This window comes from Paroedura picta, chromosome 8 (genome assembly GCF_049243985.1).
Source record: "Paroedura picta isolate Pp20150507F chromosome 8, Ppicta_v3.0, whole genome shotgun sequence".
In the NCBI taxonomy this organism is placed as follows: Eukaryota; Metazoa; Chordata; class Lepidosauria; order Squamata; family Gekkonidae; genus Paroedura; species Paroedura picta.
The window spans coordinates 27,400,001-27,420,632 of NC_135376.1; the positions used below are offsets into that span (position 1 = coordinate 27,400,001).

At 43.8% G+C, this 20,632-nt stretch overlaps 2 protein-coding genes across 5 annotated transcripts in view; both read left to right on the forward strand.

Moving 5' to 3' along the window:
* GK5 (glycerol kinase 5) overlaps positions 1-3,706 on the forward strand; it is a 29,835-nt gene extending 26,129 nt beyond the window's left edge. The window contains exon 16 of the mRNA XM_077348775.1: positions 644-3,706. Coding sequence (XP_077204890.1) covers positions 644-795 — 152 coding nt within the window. The 3' untranslated portion in view covers positions 796-3,706. The remainder of the gene's footprint in view (positions 1-643) is intronic.
* Positions 3,707-7,204: 3,498 nt separating this feature from the next.
* Positions 7,205-20,632, forward strand: part of TFDP2 (transcription factor Dp-2) — a 39,328-nt gene continuing 25,900 nt past the window's right edge. Inside the window, exons 1-4 of one of the 4 annotated variants that reach the window (XM_077348776.1) lie at positions 7,205-7,337; positions 10,879-10,929; positions 13,288-13,459; positions 14,697-14,800. In XM_077348776.1, coding sequence (XP_077204891.1) covers positions 14,798-14,800 — 3 coding nt within the window. In that variant the 5' untranslated portion in view covers positions 7,205-7,337; positions 10,879-10,929; positions 13,288-13,459; positions 14,697-14,797. The other 3 variants (XM_077348777.1, XM_077348779.1, XM_077348780.1) reach the window with 3 other exon arrangements.

The window sequence follows — 20,632 nt, forward strand, 5'->3', positions numbered from 1 at the left end:
TCGGTCCTGGTAGCCATTGTTATCATTCTGATGTTATTATATTATACTATGAATTTACACTAATATCCCTAGGTTTTATGTAAGCCGCCCTGAGCCTCAGGGGAAAGTGGTATAGAAATATAAGTAATAAATAAATAAGTTACTTCTCTATATAGAATAAGCTGTGATGGGACATCATGAATGTGAATGTAAATGCAATAGGGTCCTTCCTGGGGCCTGAAATTTGTCCTAGTAGAACTTTAGCTTCATGGAGTACACATGTCTATACACTAGTAGCACACACATTTAACTCTAAATTGAGTATCACTAGTGTATGTGTGACAACTTAAATGTTTTAGGGCCTGCAATAATACTGGTCTAAATTAGACTGATAGCTGACAAGTATTCGTAAGATTTGCCTTGTTAATTGTCCCTCAGAAGAACAAGCGAAGCTCATGAATATCATTTTTGTGAATACTAACAACTAAATTGGGTTCATTTTCTGTAAATTTAAAATTTAGAATCATGCCAGTTATGTAAAAATGTTATTTCTAAATTCCTTTCTTCATTCTGCCAATCCAACAGGATTCATGCATTCGTCTGCATTTGTTACTGATACTAAGTTACAACCTGAAGAATGATTATACTTTGTTTTTATTTATAGGATTTTGGAGTGACAAAGAGGAACTAAAGAAGCTGAGGCAAATTGATGTGGTTTTTAAGCCACAGAAGGGGCCAAAGGAATATGAGCTTGCTATGAGCAACTGGACAAAAGCCGTTCAACGTTCTCTACACTGGTATAGCCAGATAGCATAGTAATGGGATAAGTGCAAAAGTCTAGACCAGGGGTAGTCAACCTGTGGTCCTCCAGATGTTCATGGACTACAATTCCCATGAGCCCCCCATGAGTCCCTGCCAGCAATTGCATCTGGAGGACCACAGGTTGACTACCCTTGGTCTAGACTTTCTATGAAACAATGGTTTACTAGGACAATAAATTCTGCTTTACAGTAGCAAATATTGTACTTCATATGAACAGTTACTAATCCTATATCAGTTATCCAAATGAAACATCTGTGATCTTCAGTGGCTACCATATAACGTTGAAGAAGGTTGAATACCACTGTTCCTTGTGGTTCCAAGGGATGACTTCCTGTAGGAGAAGCAGAGGACACTTTGGCATTTTTCTGCTAGTTTGTGATTTCACCATCCATCATGATCTCTACAAAATGTTTTCTCAAGAAATGATACCAATGAACCAAGTAGCAAGATGACCTATTTTTAAAATGATGTCGTTTTTGATCTGTCATGCCTGACATGATTTTCATTGTTGATTAGAAATCAGTCAGCCATCTGCACTGCTTAAGAAGCAGAAAAGGGTCTTGTTTGTGTAGTATTGCTCCTGATGCTTTACCTCAGTTGTTAAATTCCAAATGGACAAAGTCCTTGCAAATTTGTAATTTTATGTAAATAGATATCTGAACAGATCAGGGTGGCTTTGTGCTCCACAATAGGGTGGGTTTGACAGCACAACATATATTTTAACCCATGTTCCAATTCTAAGTATTGCTTTTACCTGTTTCCCCCCCAGAGTTTCAACACAGTACCCCAATCACTGACAACCTCCCACCCCAATCATTAAAAACATGTGCTACCTCATAGTTTGTATGCAATAGTACACATGCACCAGATGTTTTCTGTTGGCAGCTCTCTACTTAAAACTCATGTGAGCATCTGCTGCACTGTCAGGGTATATCCTCCAAAGCATCCTCCAGGACCTCTTTGTGGAGGTCTTGACAGACTAGAGAGGGGAAGGAGTTAACAGCACCCTTGATGTTCCTCCTCCCTTTCCACTGTAGCCCATTGTATGGCAGAAGGACTAGCATATCCTCCTAGGCAGGGGTAGTCAACCTGTGGTCCTCCAGATGTTCATGGACCACAATTCCCATGAGCCCCTGCCAGCAAATGCTGGCAGAGGCTCATGGGAATTGTAGTCCATGGACATCTGGAAGACCACAGGTTGACTACCCCTGCTCCTAGGCCTATGTCACTAACCCTTATGAGGGAGACTTCTGGGATATGCCTGCCCCTCTTCCTGCCTCCTTTAGGGTTACCCCACCCTTCTGGAATCCTTGCCAATCTGGTTGGCCTCCGCATCTCCACTCTTAAAGAGCTGCCCCACCTCTCCCCAGCTCATTGGTGCCAGCACATTAAGACTCAGAGCTGCCTCATGCAGTGGTGGTTCCCCTCTTCCCCAGAATTCTGTTTTATGCTCCACGCGGCCCTCTCCATCTCTACTTCCAAAGCTGTTTTTTTAATAAGCCTGGAGATTATAGTTAAAAAGAATATAAGGAGCTGCTCAATGGGAAATGCCCAAATGCTTTCCAGCAATGGGTAGTGTCCTATGAAGCAGGAGTGGAAAATGATCTTTCTCACATTCCCCAGCCACCCTCTTCCCCCCCCCAAAAAACCTTCCTTGTTCGGAGGTACGGCAGCCTCATGAACAAAATGCCATGGGGCACCGGTGGCTACAGCAAAGACGGTGATTCAGGTGACATTGCCCCCATGTGGAGATGGCCTCTCCATGAGTGGAAGACAAGGAGGAACTATGTTGCTGATTTCCCCATCCTTGCAGCAGCCACACATCTGTCCATTTATCCATACTGCTCCTGTGACTTCCAGTACCAGGTTTTCAGAGATTTCAAGGTTGGTGGGGAACAGGAAAGGCCCCATGTCTTCAGGTGCCAATAATGTACTGTGTATGGAATTCAGACATATTTAAAAATGTTATTGTAATGCATTTTTAGCATTGAAAGCACAACATTTTATCCCTGGAAACAGCTAATGAGTCTTATATGGAGTAGTCCTCGATGTTGTAGGCATCTGTTGGTTTGTGCCAACTCTTCTGCCATTTTAAGTACTCTGAAGAGTTTCTGTTTGCTTTGGGATCAGTGAGTTATTGTAAAAAAAATAAAAGAGGCACTTACTGTCAATTCGCTATTTTGATTTCAGCTGTAATACAGTAATATATACTTGCTTTGGGATAGGAATAGGAATCTTTCTCCACAAGGCAATGTCCCTCATCCTCTGGGCTCTATATATTACGCTACAGACATGTAGTGGAAATTGTAGGCGAACCATATATTTTGTAGAATGATACATTAAAAAAATCCTCTCTAGCACATGCCTTTCTAGATCGTAGTGATAGCATGCAAATGCAATTATGAAAATAAAATGTTACATTGCGCTAATTGCAGAATGTGGGGTTCCACAGATTTTTGAATGCAAAATTCTGAATAAGCCTGCCATATGTTACCATTAAGTGCCTGAATGGGAATGGGGCACAAACAGAATTTTACATGACAGATGTGAACAGGATTATTTTCTTTGTATTTGAGACATCAGCATATCCTGTGAACTTTATTGTTAATTAGTTATTTTTATCTGGATCTGTTACATACTTTTTCCATATTCTAGACTACTCTTCCTGGGTGAACTTGAACTTCTCAGGTGAGCTTGCGGTGGGGCATGCACATTTATGTGTAAACATTTCAGAATGAAGTTTGAATACCGTTTTATCTTATTGTGGGCCAGTTTCATGGGAATCAATTTGGTCTGACTGTCTTGAAGTTGCAGAAATGTAACCTACCAGGTTTCTAATCCTGTAACAGAAGAATTGTATTATACTGTTTTAAGTTAATTATGGTGATTAAAATTGTAACCACTATATTGTCTTTAAAGCATCTTTAATAATATTTGATAACTTCTAATTTGCAGATAATTTAACTCAGTGGTCCCCAACCTTTTTATCACCAGGGGCCGGTCAACGCTTGACAATTTTACTGAAGTCTGGGGGGGGGGGTAGTCTTTTGCCGAGGGACGTCGCTGCCGCCTAAGCCCCTGCTCCGCTTGCTTTCCTGCTGGTGCACCTGACTTCCCACCGTCCACTGGGGGGCACTGCCAGCAGCAGCTGCTCAGTGCCACACCAAGGGGGAGCCCCACCCATTGCGGCTTCTGGAGAGCACCAAAAGTGAGCCAGCGGCAGAGTGGCAGGGCAGCCCCCGAGGCAGCAGCCGGGGAGGAAGACAAGGAGGAGCCACGGACCGGTACCAGTCCATGGACCGGGGATTGGGGACCACTGATTTAACTGCATTAAATATTTTTACTGTGCGGTTCATTTTATAAATTAATAAAAAAATAGGGTATTCCTTTAAAAGTCTGACTATAGAAGACATCATATACTGTAAGAGCATTCATCAAACACTGACTTAGTGGTGGTCCCTGGCCACAGAGAGATTTGCCTGGTCTTGACTAGAGCCAGGACCTTTTTGACTCTGGCTCCTACCTGGTGAAATGAGCTGCTGGTGGACATCTAGGCCCTGACGGATTTAGGATCATCATTACATTAGGCTTCCCTCTCTCCCCTCACCTTGGTTGGCTACCCCCACCCCCATCACACACTATCTTTAAATAGGACAGGGTCCTATTAAATAAAAGAGTAAGGCCACCTGGGGAGGAGTTAGGGCGGGCCCTGTCCAGGATAAAAAGGGGGCCCAATCAGGAGCCACGAAGCGGCTCCTGATTGGGCCCTCTGAGAGTCCATCCAGGGCCAAGCAGCCAATGGGGAGGCGTGCAAAGTGCCTTCCTATTGGCCCCTCACCAGGACGGACCAAAATTCCATTCACCCAGCCGCCAGTCTGCTCCTGACCACCACAGGGAGAGGATGTCAGCAGGGCTGCCAAGGGGGATGAGAACAGAGGCTTGGAGAGGCTGCGCCAGCCCTTTTCGCCCCAAGGCTGTCCTAACTGTCATGTCCAACTGTAAATTGCCTCAGAACCCTGACAGAGCTGGCAGGAGGCTGCAGAGTGCTCCCCCTCCCCCCCTTCAGGCCTGCTGCAACAGCCCTTCTGACAGGCTCTAACTGAGGGAAGGAGGCCTTTCCAAGAGCAATGCAGGAGAGACTGAGGGCCTTCTTTTTGAGGGGGGGGGACTTTCCCCTTCTGCCAAACAGTTGCCTGACAGGGAAGCCACAGAAAAGCCCCTTCTCACTTAAAATACTGCTCTGGCCGTGGGTTAGACACAGCCAAGCCTTTTGTCTATCTTCTTTGCAACTCTCTGCAGATTTGAGGCCACTGCACAGCGTTATTCTGCAGAGGAAGCTGGCTCTTTTGTCTCCTGTTTCATCTGCACAACAACCCTGTCCAGTAGGCCTCAAGTCTTTCAATTCAACAACAACCTGTGTGGGAAGCCTTAAATGTTTCTTCTCTACCACAACCCTGTCCAAAGTAGCCATTTCTGCCTGGGGAGCTGATCTTTATACTCTGCAGGTGAGCTGTAATTCCAGGAGCTCTCCAGGCCACACCTGTAGGTTGGCTACCCCTGGGTTGGAAATATTCCTGGAGGTTTGGAGGTGGGACTTCAAAATCATACAATGCCTCAGAGTCCAGCCTTCAAATGAGCCATTTTTGCCTGCAGTTGGTAGGGAGTGGTGCAGGAGTGTCCCTCCTGGCCTATGGGTTATGGCCAGCCCTTATCAGCAACCGTTTGTATTCTGGGGCGCAGACAGGCAGACCAGCATCAGTCCTGTGAGTCTGGAAAGTGCAGGAAGATCTAAATAAATATTTACAGCCTGAAACTAAATAGAGAACAAGTAAATGTCTGGAGACACATAGTAACTGAAATAGTAACTGGCAAATAACCTTGGCCTGGCAAATAAAAAAACAGTATTAAAAACCTTACTAAGGTCAAGATTGCTGTGCACAAACAGTCTTCCTCTTAGGGTTGTCAGCTTCCCTGTGAGGCTCGCTACCCCACCTCCCTCATGGGGAGTCTGCTATGGGGAGAGAAGGGGAAGACGATTGGAAAATGCTTTGAGACACCTGAGGCCTGCTGGGTCACTGCAGCCCATTCCCAGTTCTCTCAGATCTCTCACAACCCTACATACCTCACAGGTTGACTATTGTGGAGAGACAAATGGAAAAGGTGTTTGTAAACCGCTTTGAGACTCCTTTGGGTAGTAAGCAATAGGGTACAAAAATCCGTTCTTCTAAGGAGCAACCATGAAAGAAGCATGTGGGCACATAACATTTTACCAACAGTGAAAATATGGGAGACAGAAGGAACAGGGTGGACACCTGTGTACTGTGACTACCCTATGTGTATTAGGGCAGAGGGGCATTTCGGTGAATGTGGCCTAATTCACACAAGAAGGGAAATGACGCAGAACTGGGGGGAATTGGTTGCCATGTAATCTTCCCCTAAGAAGAGTCTCTAGTCTGATTTTCCCTTCACATATCTGAGGACATGGCTCTGGAAAGCTCATCTGTAACCACTATGCCACAATTCCCAGTCCTCTCCCACACTCAACGAACATTCCACACCACAGGTTCTTGACACCCATATCTCCACACCCATGGCCTCATTTGCCACCATGCCACCACAACCTTCCACACAACACACATGACAACCCCATGCCCTTACAGACTGGACAACTCCTCCCCTTCCTCTTCCCACTGCCAAGCTCTAGCGCATGTTGTATTCTTGGAGACAACGGGCTTTGCCCCTAGTCATCAATATTGCTGGGAAAAGCATTGCCAGCAAAACAGTGGTGCTTGAACACAAGGCGGAATGTTTTTAGCATGATACATTTTAATAACTTTTATTGTATCTCTGTATTGAGTGTTGGTTTTAAATGTTGTGAACTGCCCAAGGCTGCTAGGAGGGCAGATGAAGTCAATAAATTGAATGCTATTATAATAACAACTGGCTCAATAATAAAAGTGACGTATTGCTTAACTTCAGAGTATTCTGCAGAGGTTGAATAATGCACTTTCAATGCACTTCAGAAGTAGATTTTGCTCTTTCACAGAGGGAAATCCAGCTGCAAAACGACTGAGCAAGCGCATTATCCAACGTGTGCAGTTCAAGTATTCAGGTTTCAATCTCAGGCGGACCACAAGTCCTTCCCTCCCTGAAAAACGAGCCCTTTTAAGGGAGGTCTCTGCCAGGTGAGGCAGTTGAGGGGGGCGGGGGGGGGGAGGAAACAGGTCTGAAGGGGGAACTTCAGCAGCGAGGCCACCTCCTGACCGAGAGGGCAACGGCCGCCCCTCGGGGCTCCTCAGCCTCGGAGTCAGGGAGCGCGGGCCCCCGCCCCGTAGCCCCGCCCTCGCCTTCCGAGCGGCCAGTTGGCTGCGTCCACAGAGCCAGGCGCGCCAATAGGAATCGGGAGGCGCCTGAGCTCACGCGAAGCCGCCGGCCAATGACGGAGCGCCGTTGCCAGACGCCGCCAAGCTTGTGCGGGGGAGAGCGAGCGAGCGAGCCTGCTCCAGTCGAAGGGGCGAGCGGGGCGCGGGGCGGAGGTAGGCGGGGTCAGGGAGGCGCTCGGCGCGGTCTCCCCTGAGCGAAGCCTGCGGGCGGCTTCACCTCCCTCTCACTGTCCCGCCGCGTGAGTTGGGGGCGCCGCCGTCAGCTGCGGCAGGCCCCGCCGCCCCTCCTTCCCCGGGGCTCTTGGAGCCGTGAGGGGGCTGCGGCCGCTTCCGACGACCCACCTCCCGGCCCTGCAGCGCGCCTCGGGGTGGTCGCAACTCCCTGCGGAGGCTGGTCCTCCCCACTTCCGCGTCCCCTCCCCTTCCTCCGGCTCCGGCTGTTTGCTTCCCTGGCCCGGCCGGGGTTGGCCGCCTTCCGACGCGGCGCCTCCCGCTGGCTGGCTCTTGCCCTTGTGCTGCCTCCCCTCCGGCCTCGCCCCCTCGCGGAGGAGCCCCGAGCACGTCTTTCGCCGCCCAGTCCGGGCCTCGACAGCGCGGTCGCCGGGCCCTCTGGCGCCGTCGCTGCCGGCTGCCAAGTGCGTACCGAAGGCTGCGTCTCGACGGGGCCTTTTTGTTTCCGGCCACAACTGGAGCCGCGTTTGTGAGGCTGGCCCGCTCGGAGGCTGCCCTTGGCGGCGCCTTGCCCGACATCTCCCAGTGGGGGGTCGTTTTCAAGGGAAGGACTTGACAGCGGGGTTGGCTCGGGGAGTAATAGGAGAAAACCACCCCCCGAAGGTCGCTGCAGCCCATCTGCACTGGAAGGCTTGTAAAAATATGATGAAACCGGGCCTCACCGGTTTCCTTTAACTTGCCTTGTGTCCTCCTATGGCTAAAATGGTCTTAGAGAATGTTTGCTAAAGAAGTAGTTCACATTTTAAAAACTAACACTGTGGGATGGGGGGGGGAGTTAATTTTGCTTTCTGCTTCTTCCCGCCCAGTGCAGTTCCAGACTTCCAATCAGCAGTTGACAATGCAACTTTGTTTGATTACTAATGTGTGTGTCAACCCTATCTGCTGCTGTGCAAAGCATTTGTGGATTGGGACAAAGGATTATTACTTTTTTTTTTTGAAGAGTAATTCTTTTCCTGTGTCTTATGCCCTTTTACTTTTTACAGTTGTTGAGCCAGTACTTTGTCTTGTAAATTGAAAGCCCAGTGTTCCTCTGCTTGATTTAAGACAGTAGCTGCCTTCTTTCATATGGAGCTCAAGGCGGTGTCACAGTTTAGGTAAATTAATAAAATATGTCCCTAAGTGAAACCATCTTACACTGCCTCCTAAAGAGTGAGGGGGCTTGGAGCACCTTCCTGGGGAGGTTTGTTCCATAATTGGATGGCTGCTACTGATGTATCCACCACACAAGCTTTGAATGGTGGAACAGTCAGGAGTGTCTCTCCTTGTGATCTTTATTCCCAGGCAAGAACATATGGCAGAAGACTGTCTCTTAGATACCCTGGTCTCATTCTGTGTAGGGCTGAAAGGTCAGAATGAACAATTTGAATTGGACTCAGAGCAGATAAGTTGTCCTTGTAATTGCCATAGTTATTGGAGTCACATGCTTCTGTATGCTGGCCCCAACTGCAGTATAGCCATAGTATTCTGTACTTGCTGCAGGTTCAGACGTCCTTCAAGGGTAGCCCCATGTAAGGCACATGGCAGGAGGTTATGCTAGATGCAACTTAGGTATGAATCAGTTAACACAGCTGCCTCATCAACTGAAGCTGGGCAAAAGCAATCCAAGATACCAAAGCTCCTCGGTTTTCTAATATGAGTGCTATGATAGTAAAGGTAAAGGTATCCCCTGTGCAAGCACCGCGTCATGTCTGACCCTTGGGGTGACACCCTCTAGCGTTTTCATGGCAGACTCAATACGGGGTGGTTTGCCAGTGCCTTCCCCAGTCATTACCGTTTACCCCCCAGCAAGCTGGGTACTCATTTTACCGACCTCGGAAGGATGGAAGGCTGAGTCAACCTTGAGCCGGCTGCTGGGATTGAACTCCCAGCCTCATGGGCAGACAGCTTCAGACAGCATATCGCTGCCTTACCACTCTGCACCACAAGAGGCTCTTACTACAAGAGGTTCTTGCTATGATAGTACCATCTCTTTATTAAGTTAGGTTTTTAAAAGTTCCATCAACTCTTAAAAGTTGCTGAATTAGATGAAAGAAAGCATCAGAGAGGAATGGTTAGATTTTGGGTGTCAGGTGGAACTGCTCAGTGTGGCTAATGAGAGGTGACATTTAGACTTTGGGGTCCTTCATTTAGTACATCTCTCATGACAAAAATAATCTCAAAACAACTAAGTGAAAAAATGAGTTCAGTAGCTTAGAATCATAGAGTTGGAAGGGACCTCCAGGATCATGTAGTCCAACCCCCAGCACAATGCAGGAACCCACAGTGACCCCGGTTTCATGCCCAAGTGATCCGCCCTCAAAGAATCTCCAGAATGCAGCCTGGTCTGTAGGAAATTCACCTACCATCCCTCAGTGGTGATCAGCAATTCCCTGGATATGCAAGGAAGGGCCACGAGATAAACACTGACCCATCTCTTCCTGCCCACCCACTCACAATCTGCCTTGTATTAAAGCTTGTATTAAATTTGCAATTCAGGCATGACAATAAATACATAACTTTCCAGAAAGGAAATGTACAAACAAGTTGTCATTATTGCAGTACAACAAACTTGTTGTTTCTTGCTTACTATCCAACAAACCGGTACTCGCAAATCACAAAATATAGTATATTTTTCTCCAGGTTTTCAATGAAGTCATGTCAGTAGCAGAAATTCTTGGGATGTGTGTAGTTAAAGACGTACAGAGTTCCCTTCCATCCTGAGCCTATCTGTGTACAAGAGGCAGGAAATCACATGGTGTATGTATGATGTCTCTTGTGGCAAGTATTGTAACACCAAAAGTGTTTGTCACTTTACACAGAATTATCCCGTGATTAACACTTGGCAGACTACAGAAAAGATACTAAGAAGTTGATAAGATATTCAAATTCAGTATTTGAATATTGAATATTTTATATTGTTTATACAGATTTATGCCACAAAACAATTGGTGGCTGGGTTTTTCTTCCACTTACAGTAGCAGTTACATAGAAATCAGAATCTTTATGCATTCTTCTATGGTACAAAGTCTATGGTAGCAATTAAAAATACTTTTAAAAGAAATGTCAAGGATTCTTCCTTTAAAAGACGAGGTCATAGCTGAGAGGGCAGTCAGATTGGCTTTTTTTGGAACTGCTAAAATCTGTTCATGAAACTGAAAGGGTGCCAACTGTGAGCACTAATTAAAGAGGATACTGAGTAAAATTGCTTTGGGTAGACTTCTGGAAAACTATTACTCTGAAAATTTTCCTGTACTTTATTCAGCAACTCTTAAATTTACATGGATTAAAACACTCAGTATTTGCAGCCATTGTCAAATCACTTAAATTGTAAGTATGATGTTAAAATTCATGGTATTTAAGCAAGTTTCAATGAACTTTAAGCAAGTTTTAAAGGTACACACTATTTTGGAACATTGTCCCCTAAAAACTTTTCTGCTTTCTGTCTTATACACTAATATATTACTGTTGTTTTTTTTCATTATAGAGTGTGTTAATTCTTCTGAGATGGATGAGATGGCCGTGTGTACTTTTGAAGGTAAGAACCTTGGTTATAAGCTGAGAAAACCAGACATTTGACCTTCACAGATTCAACATAACTAATCTGGTTTTGCATGATGCCTAAACTCAGTCTGTATTTATAGAATTTGCAGTGGTTTGGGCAAATAATCCTTTGTATGGTTCTTCCTCTCAAAGCAGCATGGCTCTACTTTTGCATGCTTATTAGTTTCTGTGACATCATCAGTCAGTACTCTGATATTCCCTTCTGGAATCAGATCCATTTGCATTCTTGGTCACAGACTCTTGGCAAACCATTAAGATGACTGCTAAATGTCAGCATTAAATATGGTTATAAGAAGTTAATAACAGAAGTAGAAGAGCTGCTTTTTCATACACCACTTTTCACTACCCAAAAGGACTCTAAGCCCCATATGCACACATTGGATAACACACTTTCAATGTGGTTCTGCAGCTCGATTTTCCTGTGCGTAATAGGATAATCTGCTTCTAAAGTGCATTGAAAGTTAATTATCCAACATGTGCATAATGAGTCTAAAAGTGACTTACAATTACATTTCCATTCCTCTCCTTACAACAGGCACTATGTGAGGTAGGTGGGACTGAGAGAGATTTAACAGAACTGCTCTGGGGGTCACCCAGTTGGCTACATGTGGAGGAGTAGGGAAACAAACCCAGTTCTCCAGATTAGAGTCCACCACTCTCAACTACTACATTATGGTGGCTCTCAATGAATATAGCTACTGTCCTGAAAAGTAATTATGCGGTAGTTCAGGTCTGGAGGTAGAAGGAAAGAGGCAAGGATCCTAAGATGTAGAGAAGGTAAGCTACTGTCCTAACTGGCCCTGGAGCTCCTAGCCACAGATGCTCTTGCAACAGTCACTTCTAGGCTGGATTATTGTAACTTGCTCTACGTGCCAGAAATTACTACTAGTCCAAAATGCAGCTCACAGATCCTCATAAGAACACCATGGAGGACTCATATAAGACGAATACAGCAGCAGCTGCAATAGCTTCTAGTCGAGTTCCAAGTTCTGTTCAAGGTTCTGGTGTTAACGTTTAAGGTCATTCACAGTCTGGCACCTGCATATATAAGGGACCAACTTTCTGTAAGAAATATACACAAATTTGACCAACTTACTTCCTACAAAGCCTATAAAAACTACATGCTGTAGTTAATTAACCCTACATTTCTTTAATTAGACAAACTGCTGCCCATTTTATTTTATTGGATAGCTAATAACAATGCAGGGGTGTTGTTGTAATTGGTGAAACTGCATGGCAGATGGATATTAAACCCTCTTTCTTTCATTCATCCCAGAGAAGGCAAAGTGCCAAGCCAAAGACAGTTTCTACTAGCTGATAATTTATTCATTTATTTAAAATATATCTTTAAGTTGGCTTTGTCTCCCAGTACACTGCCATCCGTTTTTTTTTTTACTGGGGCATTCTTTTTTGCCAACCTGAGTAATCAACTAGAGGCTACAAAGATTATGTAAATAACCATAATAGATTTAATTTCAGGACAAAATTCTGTCAAAAAGTTTACTAGGGCTTTATGGACTTGGAGGGTGATTGAGGTGACGAAATTTGTCACCTGTTCAGTTTTAAAGCTGCTGTTAATATTAATTTTGCTGTTCCACTGAGTGTATGTTTGATGTTCAGTCTTACCTAACAGTCATTTTGAAAATTTGTGTGCATTTATATGAACTAATATGTTCAAGTAAGCAAATATTTTTTCTCATTCTCTGGAGCCTCCTTAAGAGATTGGAGTTAGACTTGTATGCAAACTGGAGTTGCTTAAGGTAAAAAATGAAATGGACATTATTGACCAATGTGCCCAGAATGGAATTTTCCTCTGGTGGTTGTTGGGTGGTCTAGGAAATGTGTTTTAGTTACAGCTTTTCACAAAGCAATGGATGCATTGCTACACAGTTTTTACAATTAAAATAAAAAGGACTCTGAATAAAGTAAATGTGTTAAACGTTAATCAGGATCTCAACTGATCTTGCACCTTAAGTGCTGTAGATATCTGACTGTTTTAGGATATTTGAGGTGTCCTTTGGCCATTATTTCAGGATTTGACAAACTCATTTAGCTGCCTCAGCTAGCCCAAATCTACTTAAATTGTATTAATTTAGCATACATTATAACATGAAACTGCTCCCTTATGCTATCTAAGCTAACCTTTAGATTTGTTAAATGAAATCCAATGGCATAGCCATCTGGGGTGGTTAACTTTTGTTAGAGATACTGTTTCTCATAGAAATACTTTGTGCATAATAGTGGGCTATTGAAAAAGTCATTGACTGAATGTGTACACTTTTTGATCAATTTAGGTACTTCTTGATTTTATAATGAATTATTGACTTTACAGCCTTCCAGTAATTTCATGGCAGAAGAAGTGTTATCCTAAATGAAGACCTGACCTCATGTTGGACTCCAGTAAGCAAACAGTCGAGATGTTGCTGAACAGCCCTCTATAATGGATTACGCATATCTCTACTAGATACAGAAAAATGAGGAACAACATAGGAAACCTGTGAAAGGTAAATGTGTATTGGTTTTAGAGAGCAGGTGTGTTTGTGTGTTCTGGAGTTGTCTGCAAGACGTGTATGTCATTTATTTGCTGCAGAATACAGGTAAGTCTGTAAGGCCTCAAATATAGGGTTGGATCCACCACAAAGCTACTCAAACCATATGTTTTCCCTGCTTTCAGTCACTCCCCAGCAGCCATTTCTGATCCTGAGGAAAGGTGATTCCTGGGGCTGCAGAAGCATACGTGTTTGTTCAGTTACAGCTATTGCAAGCACATGTAGCTACCTTGAGAACTTCAGAAGATAAAAAGAATGGATTGTGTGTGGATGTGTAAATCTGAGAAGTGTAGTATCATCTCCTGTGACTGTGAATCAGTGTTTGAACAAGTGTGAAAAGAATGCAGAGCAAACAGTCATGGCAATTGTATAGGGTAGGTACACTATGATTTCTCATGAGAGTTTTGGCTGCTTGGTGTGTTGAACTCAGTAAATGAAAACAATGTATGTATACACCATTGAATCTTGGGAATCTGTAAAGCTTTTGCACTTTAGAGCTCTCCTTTACTTCAGTGTGCTTCTCCCATTATACCTTGGATGGGAAAGAAGGGAATCTATGTGCATATTTGTTTGAGTAGAATGTCTTTGTGCAATATTGTCTTGGTGGGAAAAAGGGTGCAGCAAAAAATCTTAATAAGGAGAAGTTTCACTGCGTGGAGTGAAACACTCTCAAGGACAATAAATGCAGAAATTTACTTCCCCAACTGCAGTCCTTCTGCCGTGGGAAGCAATATGCTCATAAGCTCTTGAATCTTAAACATACTATGCATGCACTTACCTAGGAATAAGTGCATTATAGGGGCAATTTGCTTCTGAATAAGTGTATGTATGATTTTGCTGCATATTGCACAGAACTATACTGCTTTTTCTAATTTTTTGCTCCAGTGTGGTGCAGTAGATTGTGATTATTGGATGTGGAAATCCATGTTCAGATTTCTGTTTGGCTGTGAATCTCCCCAGTGACTTTGGGCAAGTCATTATTGGCTTGTCTTACCCCATATTGATATTGTTACTGTCATGTAGAGTTCTTTTGAGAAAATACAGGGTGTTAATTAAGCAAGTTACATTTCCCCCTTTGTTGGCATGTGTGTCTTTTTCAAAGCAGGATTTCTATTAGCAATATTTGCTGATGAAATCCCTTGTGCATCTGTGTGATCATATTAATAAACTTGCTGTTGTATATCCTTTTTAGGAATTGTTTCCATAATCGTGCTTCTAGTGACTGCCACCAGCCTGCCAGATAAGATTTTGCCAAAAACATTAGCATCAATAATTGTGAATGTGGGACCCCAAATGGTAAGTACAACTTTTTGACAATGCTACATGGTCCAAGCATATGGCAGACTTCCTATTTATATGAAAAGTAGCAAGATAAAGTACAATGAACCGTATTCAGCTTATGTTTGATAGCAATCTGTTTCCTGCAGGAGATGAAATAAGGGTGATTTTGCATAATTCTTCAGATAGGAAATTGCAGTAATCATGAACTTAGTTGCTTGTGTAATAGTTTTGGATTCTGAAGAAAACATCAGAATTTGTGCTCCATGGAGCACAGATTTCTAGGTTTAAACTAGAGAGAATGTCTGTGATAATTTAGAACAGTCATTCTCAACCTTTTCTTTTTGGCCACTGCCCTTTTAGGAACCTTATCAGGTTCCATGGCCCCCTGCTGTAGGTTGGCCGCTTGTGCAATGAACTGGGCTAAAAAAGGACTACGCGAAGGGTGAACCAACTATACTTGACATACATTGTCTTATATATATGTGAGATAAATATGCTGAACTACTCTCACTGTACAACATTTTTCCTGATATCTAGGCTGGTACCAATTTACACATAGTTTAAAGCCATTACTACAGGTCATTGTCCTCTGCTGACAATGAGGACCCTGGCATACCTCCCTGAGGATGATGTTCCATGTTGGGGGGTGTTATGCAGTGCTACCCCCTGGTTTTTGGCCTGGGGCTAGTTGCCCTGATTCTTCCCACTGTCACATGGGAAGTCTGCTCTCCCCCGTTTGCCCCCAGGAGTTGTGTATACACAGGAAAGCTGACAGACAGGAAGTCAAAATTTCCTGTCATTTGTTCTATGCAAAATCTTTGTCACATGGTGAAAACTACCAGTCAGCTGACAGCAGCATTTTGTTGCATTTGAGCACCCCCCTTCCTTCCTACCCCTCTTCCAAGGCTGAAATCAATCTGTGCTTTTTTTCAGGGCTGGAATCATGTTACAATGCAATCCCAGTATAATGAAATCCCCCCTAGTCCCCTCCCCCCCAAGCAAAGGCTATGACAGAATACTAATGGCCACCATGTTACGAGGATGAATAGTGTGACCTTTTCAATATGCCCCTAGTTGACACCATAAAATCTGGCTCTGGTTTCTGGCTTTGTACGGGCAAAGGGGGAGCTGAGCTCTACTGAGTGAGGGGGGGGGCGTCAGAAAGTGGTTGGTGAAGGAAAGTGTGCTGCACAGTTGAGTCAGTCCCAGCACCATGTGCCTCCTTGCTGCCCCAAGGTTGCACAGCGCGATGCCATGTGCCTTTCGCCAACCTGAGGCTCTGGTTTCTTGATGGCAGAGTTCCCCGAATGGGTGGGAGTTAATTAATTTTTATGTATTTATATCAGGTGATATATATTTGGTCATTGACCCCACCCCATGGCCAATGATTGGCCTGGAGGGGGTGGGAAGAAGAAGAGTTGGTTTTTATATGCTGCTTTATATACCACGAATCTCAAAGCGGCTTACAACCACCTTCCCTTTCCTCTTGCCACTTTCCTCAGCCAGAAATCTCTAAGTGGCTTAGAATCACATTTCCTTTCCTCACAACAGACACCCTGTGAGGTAGATGAGGCTGAGAGAGCCGTTCTATCAGTATTGTGACGAGCCCAAGGTCATCTAGCTGGCTACATGTGGGGGAGCGAGTAATCTAACCTGGCTCGCCAGATTGGGCAGGGGGCCCCAGGTGGTCGTGTACACAACCATAGTCTATACAATCATGGCACTTCTGGGGTTTCTCAGAACCTAAAGAATGTTTCAAGGGTTTCTCAGTGGTTAAAAAAAGATGAGAAAGGCTAATATATACCACGAGACAGCTGTATTAGGAGTGGCGGCATACAAATATACAATAAATAAATAAATAAAATTATTTATAAAATGAATTGTGATAACAACCATGGAGAATGGATGCAAACTGTGTGTCGCATGAAAGGGAAACAACAGCTAAAACCAGGGGAAATTGAAATAGCCTGTGCTGTGTAGAATCACTGTTAAAATCACGAATAGAAACTGCATTGTAAATATGACTACAGAAGATTCCCCCCCTCTATGTCTAAGAACCTACTGCTTGTCTTGCTGAAGTTAAATATGCATCAGTTTGGTCAGAACCAGGATGGGAGATTGTCAAGGGAGAAGCCATCTTAGAGAAATTTAGCATCTAGTCCAGGCAACTTCACTGTTCTCTGAATTTCTGCAGGTTTTAGCCCCCCCCCCATTCACTTGTCAAGGCCACCTCAGGCTTTACAGTTCAACTGTGAATCTGATATGGCATGGGGAACTTATTCTCCCCCTGGAAATTTCAGTGGATACTGCACAGTGGATTGGTTGAGGAGGTAGAGTGGTGCTGTATGTAAGGAGAGGTCTTGCGTGTCAAGAAATTAGAGGAGGGGAGGAGTCACACTCCAGTGGAAAATATCTGGGTGAACAATAAAAGCCTCTTCAAAGATGTAAGGAGCAAACATAAGGTAAATGAGGCAATAAGCCTGCTGTTCAGCCAAGATGGAGAGACTAACAGAAGATAGCGAGAAAGCAGAAAGGCTTGGTACCTATTTTGCCTCTGTTTTTCCCAAGAATATGGACACATCTAGGGGTGGTAGTAGGCAAGATATCATGTCCGGGTGGCACGTTGACCTGAACGGAGAGGTTGTCAAGAGACACCTGGCTGCACTGGATGAGTTCACAAGGCCATGCACCCAAGAGTGCTCAAAGAACACTGGAGAGCCTGCAGAACCTTCATCAATCACCTTTAGGTCCTCTTGGAGAACTGGAGATGTGCCAGAAGACTGGAGGAGAGTGAATGTTACCCTAATCTTGAAGAAGGGAGGAAAAATAACCAGGGAAACAACAGGCCAGTGATTAAACTTCAATTGCATAAAAGATTTGTCTCCAGCAGGTCCTGCCAGTCCAACCTGGCTTCCTTCTTGGGTCCAATGACAGGCTTATTAGATTGTGAAAACTCAGTTGATGTTGTTTACCTGGATTTCAGTAAGGCTTTTGACAAGGTTCCTCAAGATGTTATGATGGGTTAACCAGAGAATTGCAGACTGGATTTTTGGATGGTTAGGTAGATAGGGAACTGATTAAAACACTGTACTCAAAGAGTTAGCTGTCAATGGTATTCCATGGGCTTGGAGGGAGGTGAGCAGTGGTGTGCCACAGGGCTCGGTCATGGATCTGGTACTTCTCCAACATTTTATAAGTGATCTGGATGAGGGGGTGGAAGGACTCCTCATTACATTTACAGATGACACCAAATTGGGAGGAGTAGTGAACACCCCAGAAGATATAGAGTTTGATGAGATCTGAACATACTGGAAAAGTGGGCAAATGAGAACAAGATGCAATTCCATAAGAAAAATGCAGAGTTCTACATCTGGGTCACAAAAATGTGAAGCATGCCTAATGGAAAGGAGATACACTTCAGGGTAGTGGTGTGTGTGAACGAGATCTTGGTGTCGTGAACTGTAAAAGTAAGATGCAATGTAAAGAAGGTAAATGCAATCTTAGGCTGTGTCAACAGAGGTATCATATCAAAATCATAAGATGCCGTAGTCCCACTGTATACTTATCCTGGATGCTTTAGGCTGATCCTGCATTGAGCGGGGGGCTGGACTAGATGGCCTGTATACCCCCTTTGAACTCTGATTCTGTAGAAAAATTGCTGCTTTAACTATGAAATACTGTGTCACATCAGACTTGTAGTGTTTCCTGTTAGTGTTTGAACAGATCTGAAAGCAGTAGTTCTCCTTCCAGCCATCTGGAAAAACATCAGTCTATTTTGGAACATTCTGTCCTCTGTCATTCCAGTCCAAGAGGTCATTTGTTTTGGTTCTGCATCATTGATTCATCCTTTACTGCAGGGGTAGTCAACCTGTGGTCCCCCAGATGTCCATGAAATACAATTCCCATGAGCTCCTGCCAGCATTTGCTGGCAGGGGCTCATGGGAATTGTAGTCCATGGACATCTGGAGGACTACAGGTTGACTACCCCTGCTTTTATTGTATACTTTTAACTAGCAACAGTTCTCCAATAAATAGGCAGAGGTCTTTCGTTCAACTCTGCTGCTAACAGCTTCAGATGAATAGGCTGAGGACTGAACTTGGGACCTTATGCTTCATACAAGAGAGTGCTGCTTAAACTCCAGCTGTAAGAGTGCAGGCTTTGATTCAGAGTGATTGTTCAGGCTTTGATTCTGGTTTGTGGCAGCTTTCTTGTTAAATAGTACATCCTGTAATCAGGTCTTCCTTTTCTTTACAGTAGGTGGCAGTAGAGTAGAAGGTTTTGCAACTAGAAACTTGCCTGTGCCCTATAAGGATATATTAAATGTAGCTTTCTTAATCTAAATATATAATCTGCTGGTTGTCATAGTAATGGAGCCAGGACACAGTTCATAGCTTTTGTACTTAAATCACATAATAGGAAATATCTTTTTAGTTTGACATGGTTTTTTTTAATCAGAAAATTTAGTGTACCAGTTGTAACCATGAAATTGTCAAAAGCTTGTTGTAAAGGAACGTAGTTTGTTCGTGTAACTGTGCAGAATATCACTGTAAACAAGGCTTTGCTCTGTTCAGTTGTTATAAACCAGAATTAGTTGTAAGTCTGACTGTGGTGTTCTAACTAGGGTTGGGCGCTTCGGTGTCTGAAGCAGCTTCTTGCGCCTGAAGCGGCCATCCCTGTGGCGGGGGGGAGGGGAGGTGCGGGCACCGGCATGCCGGCACTGGCGCCTTCCTTCCCCCCCACGCCACGGTGCTAGCTGCTTCGGGTGCGAATTGCCGTTTCAGACACCGAAGCACCCAACCCTAGTTCTAACATTAGCCTAAACAAAAATAGCTGATATCGGAATGAGTGTGAAATTGTTGTCTCTGAAGACCTGTTCTGTATCCCCTGGTTCCTAAATATGGCCCACGTTGCTGCTAATGGTTCATTTTGTATCCTAAAGTGCAGGTGGTTCTGTATTTGTTTAATACTAACTTTGTTCGGATTGGTTTATATCAGTTTATGCTAAAAGCATAGTGTTGCAAAGGTTAAACTCGCGCGCACATGTGTGTAGTAGAATATGTCTAATATGAATACCATTCTCAGAAGAATTTCACCTTAATGTTGGGCTTGTTCAAACAATAATACACCCCCAGGATTCTGTCATTGTCGGAACAGGCTCACGGGGAAAAACGGAAACCTTGCGCAATTTGAGTTTTGACATCATAAAAAAGAAACTGTTTTCCTACTATGTATGCGCTGCTTGCTTTCCTACTATTTTCTTTCATCCAGTCGTATTTAAAACTAAGCCTATGAATAATGAACATTACATTTAAATGCCCACAGGAATATTGAATAATCTTTAGCTGAAATGCAAGCATAAATTTGCACAAGTGGTTTCACAAGTGTATGATGACATTAACTATTCCTAAACCGTGTTTCTTCTATTCCAGGTAACCTTATAATCTAATATAAAGAGAAGTTTCTTTGAGAGCAAATAACTTATTTCATTTGTGTTTTTTTAACAAAGATATATCTTTGATAATGTGTAAATAATCATTCTTAAATGGCAGAAGAATTACATTAATGTTATGAGCTTGGTGAATGAAGTTTCCTAAGCCAGTAGGTCAGAGAACACCATCTGCTATCAAGGGTGTGTGTGTTTTAATTGGCACTCTAACAGAGAAGGTGTCCTCTTGATAGAACAGCATCTGGCTAACTTCATGATCACACACTGACTTTATTGCACAAGAGAGATCCTCACGGGTGTAACCAGCTCTGCAAAATCATGCTGTTTGTGGACTGTAAAGTGTAATAAAGAAAACAAGAAAATATATTTTCCACGTAAGGACTAAATCTAATGGCTTACT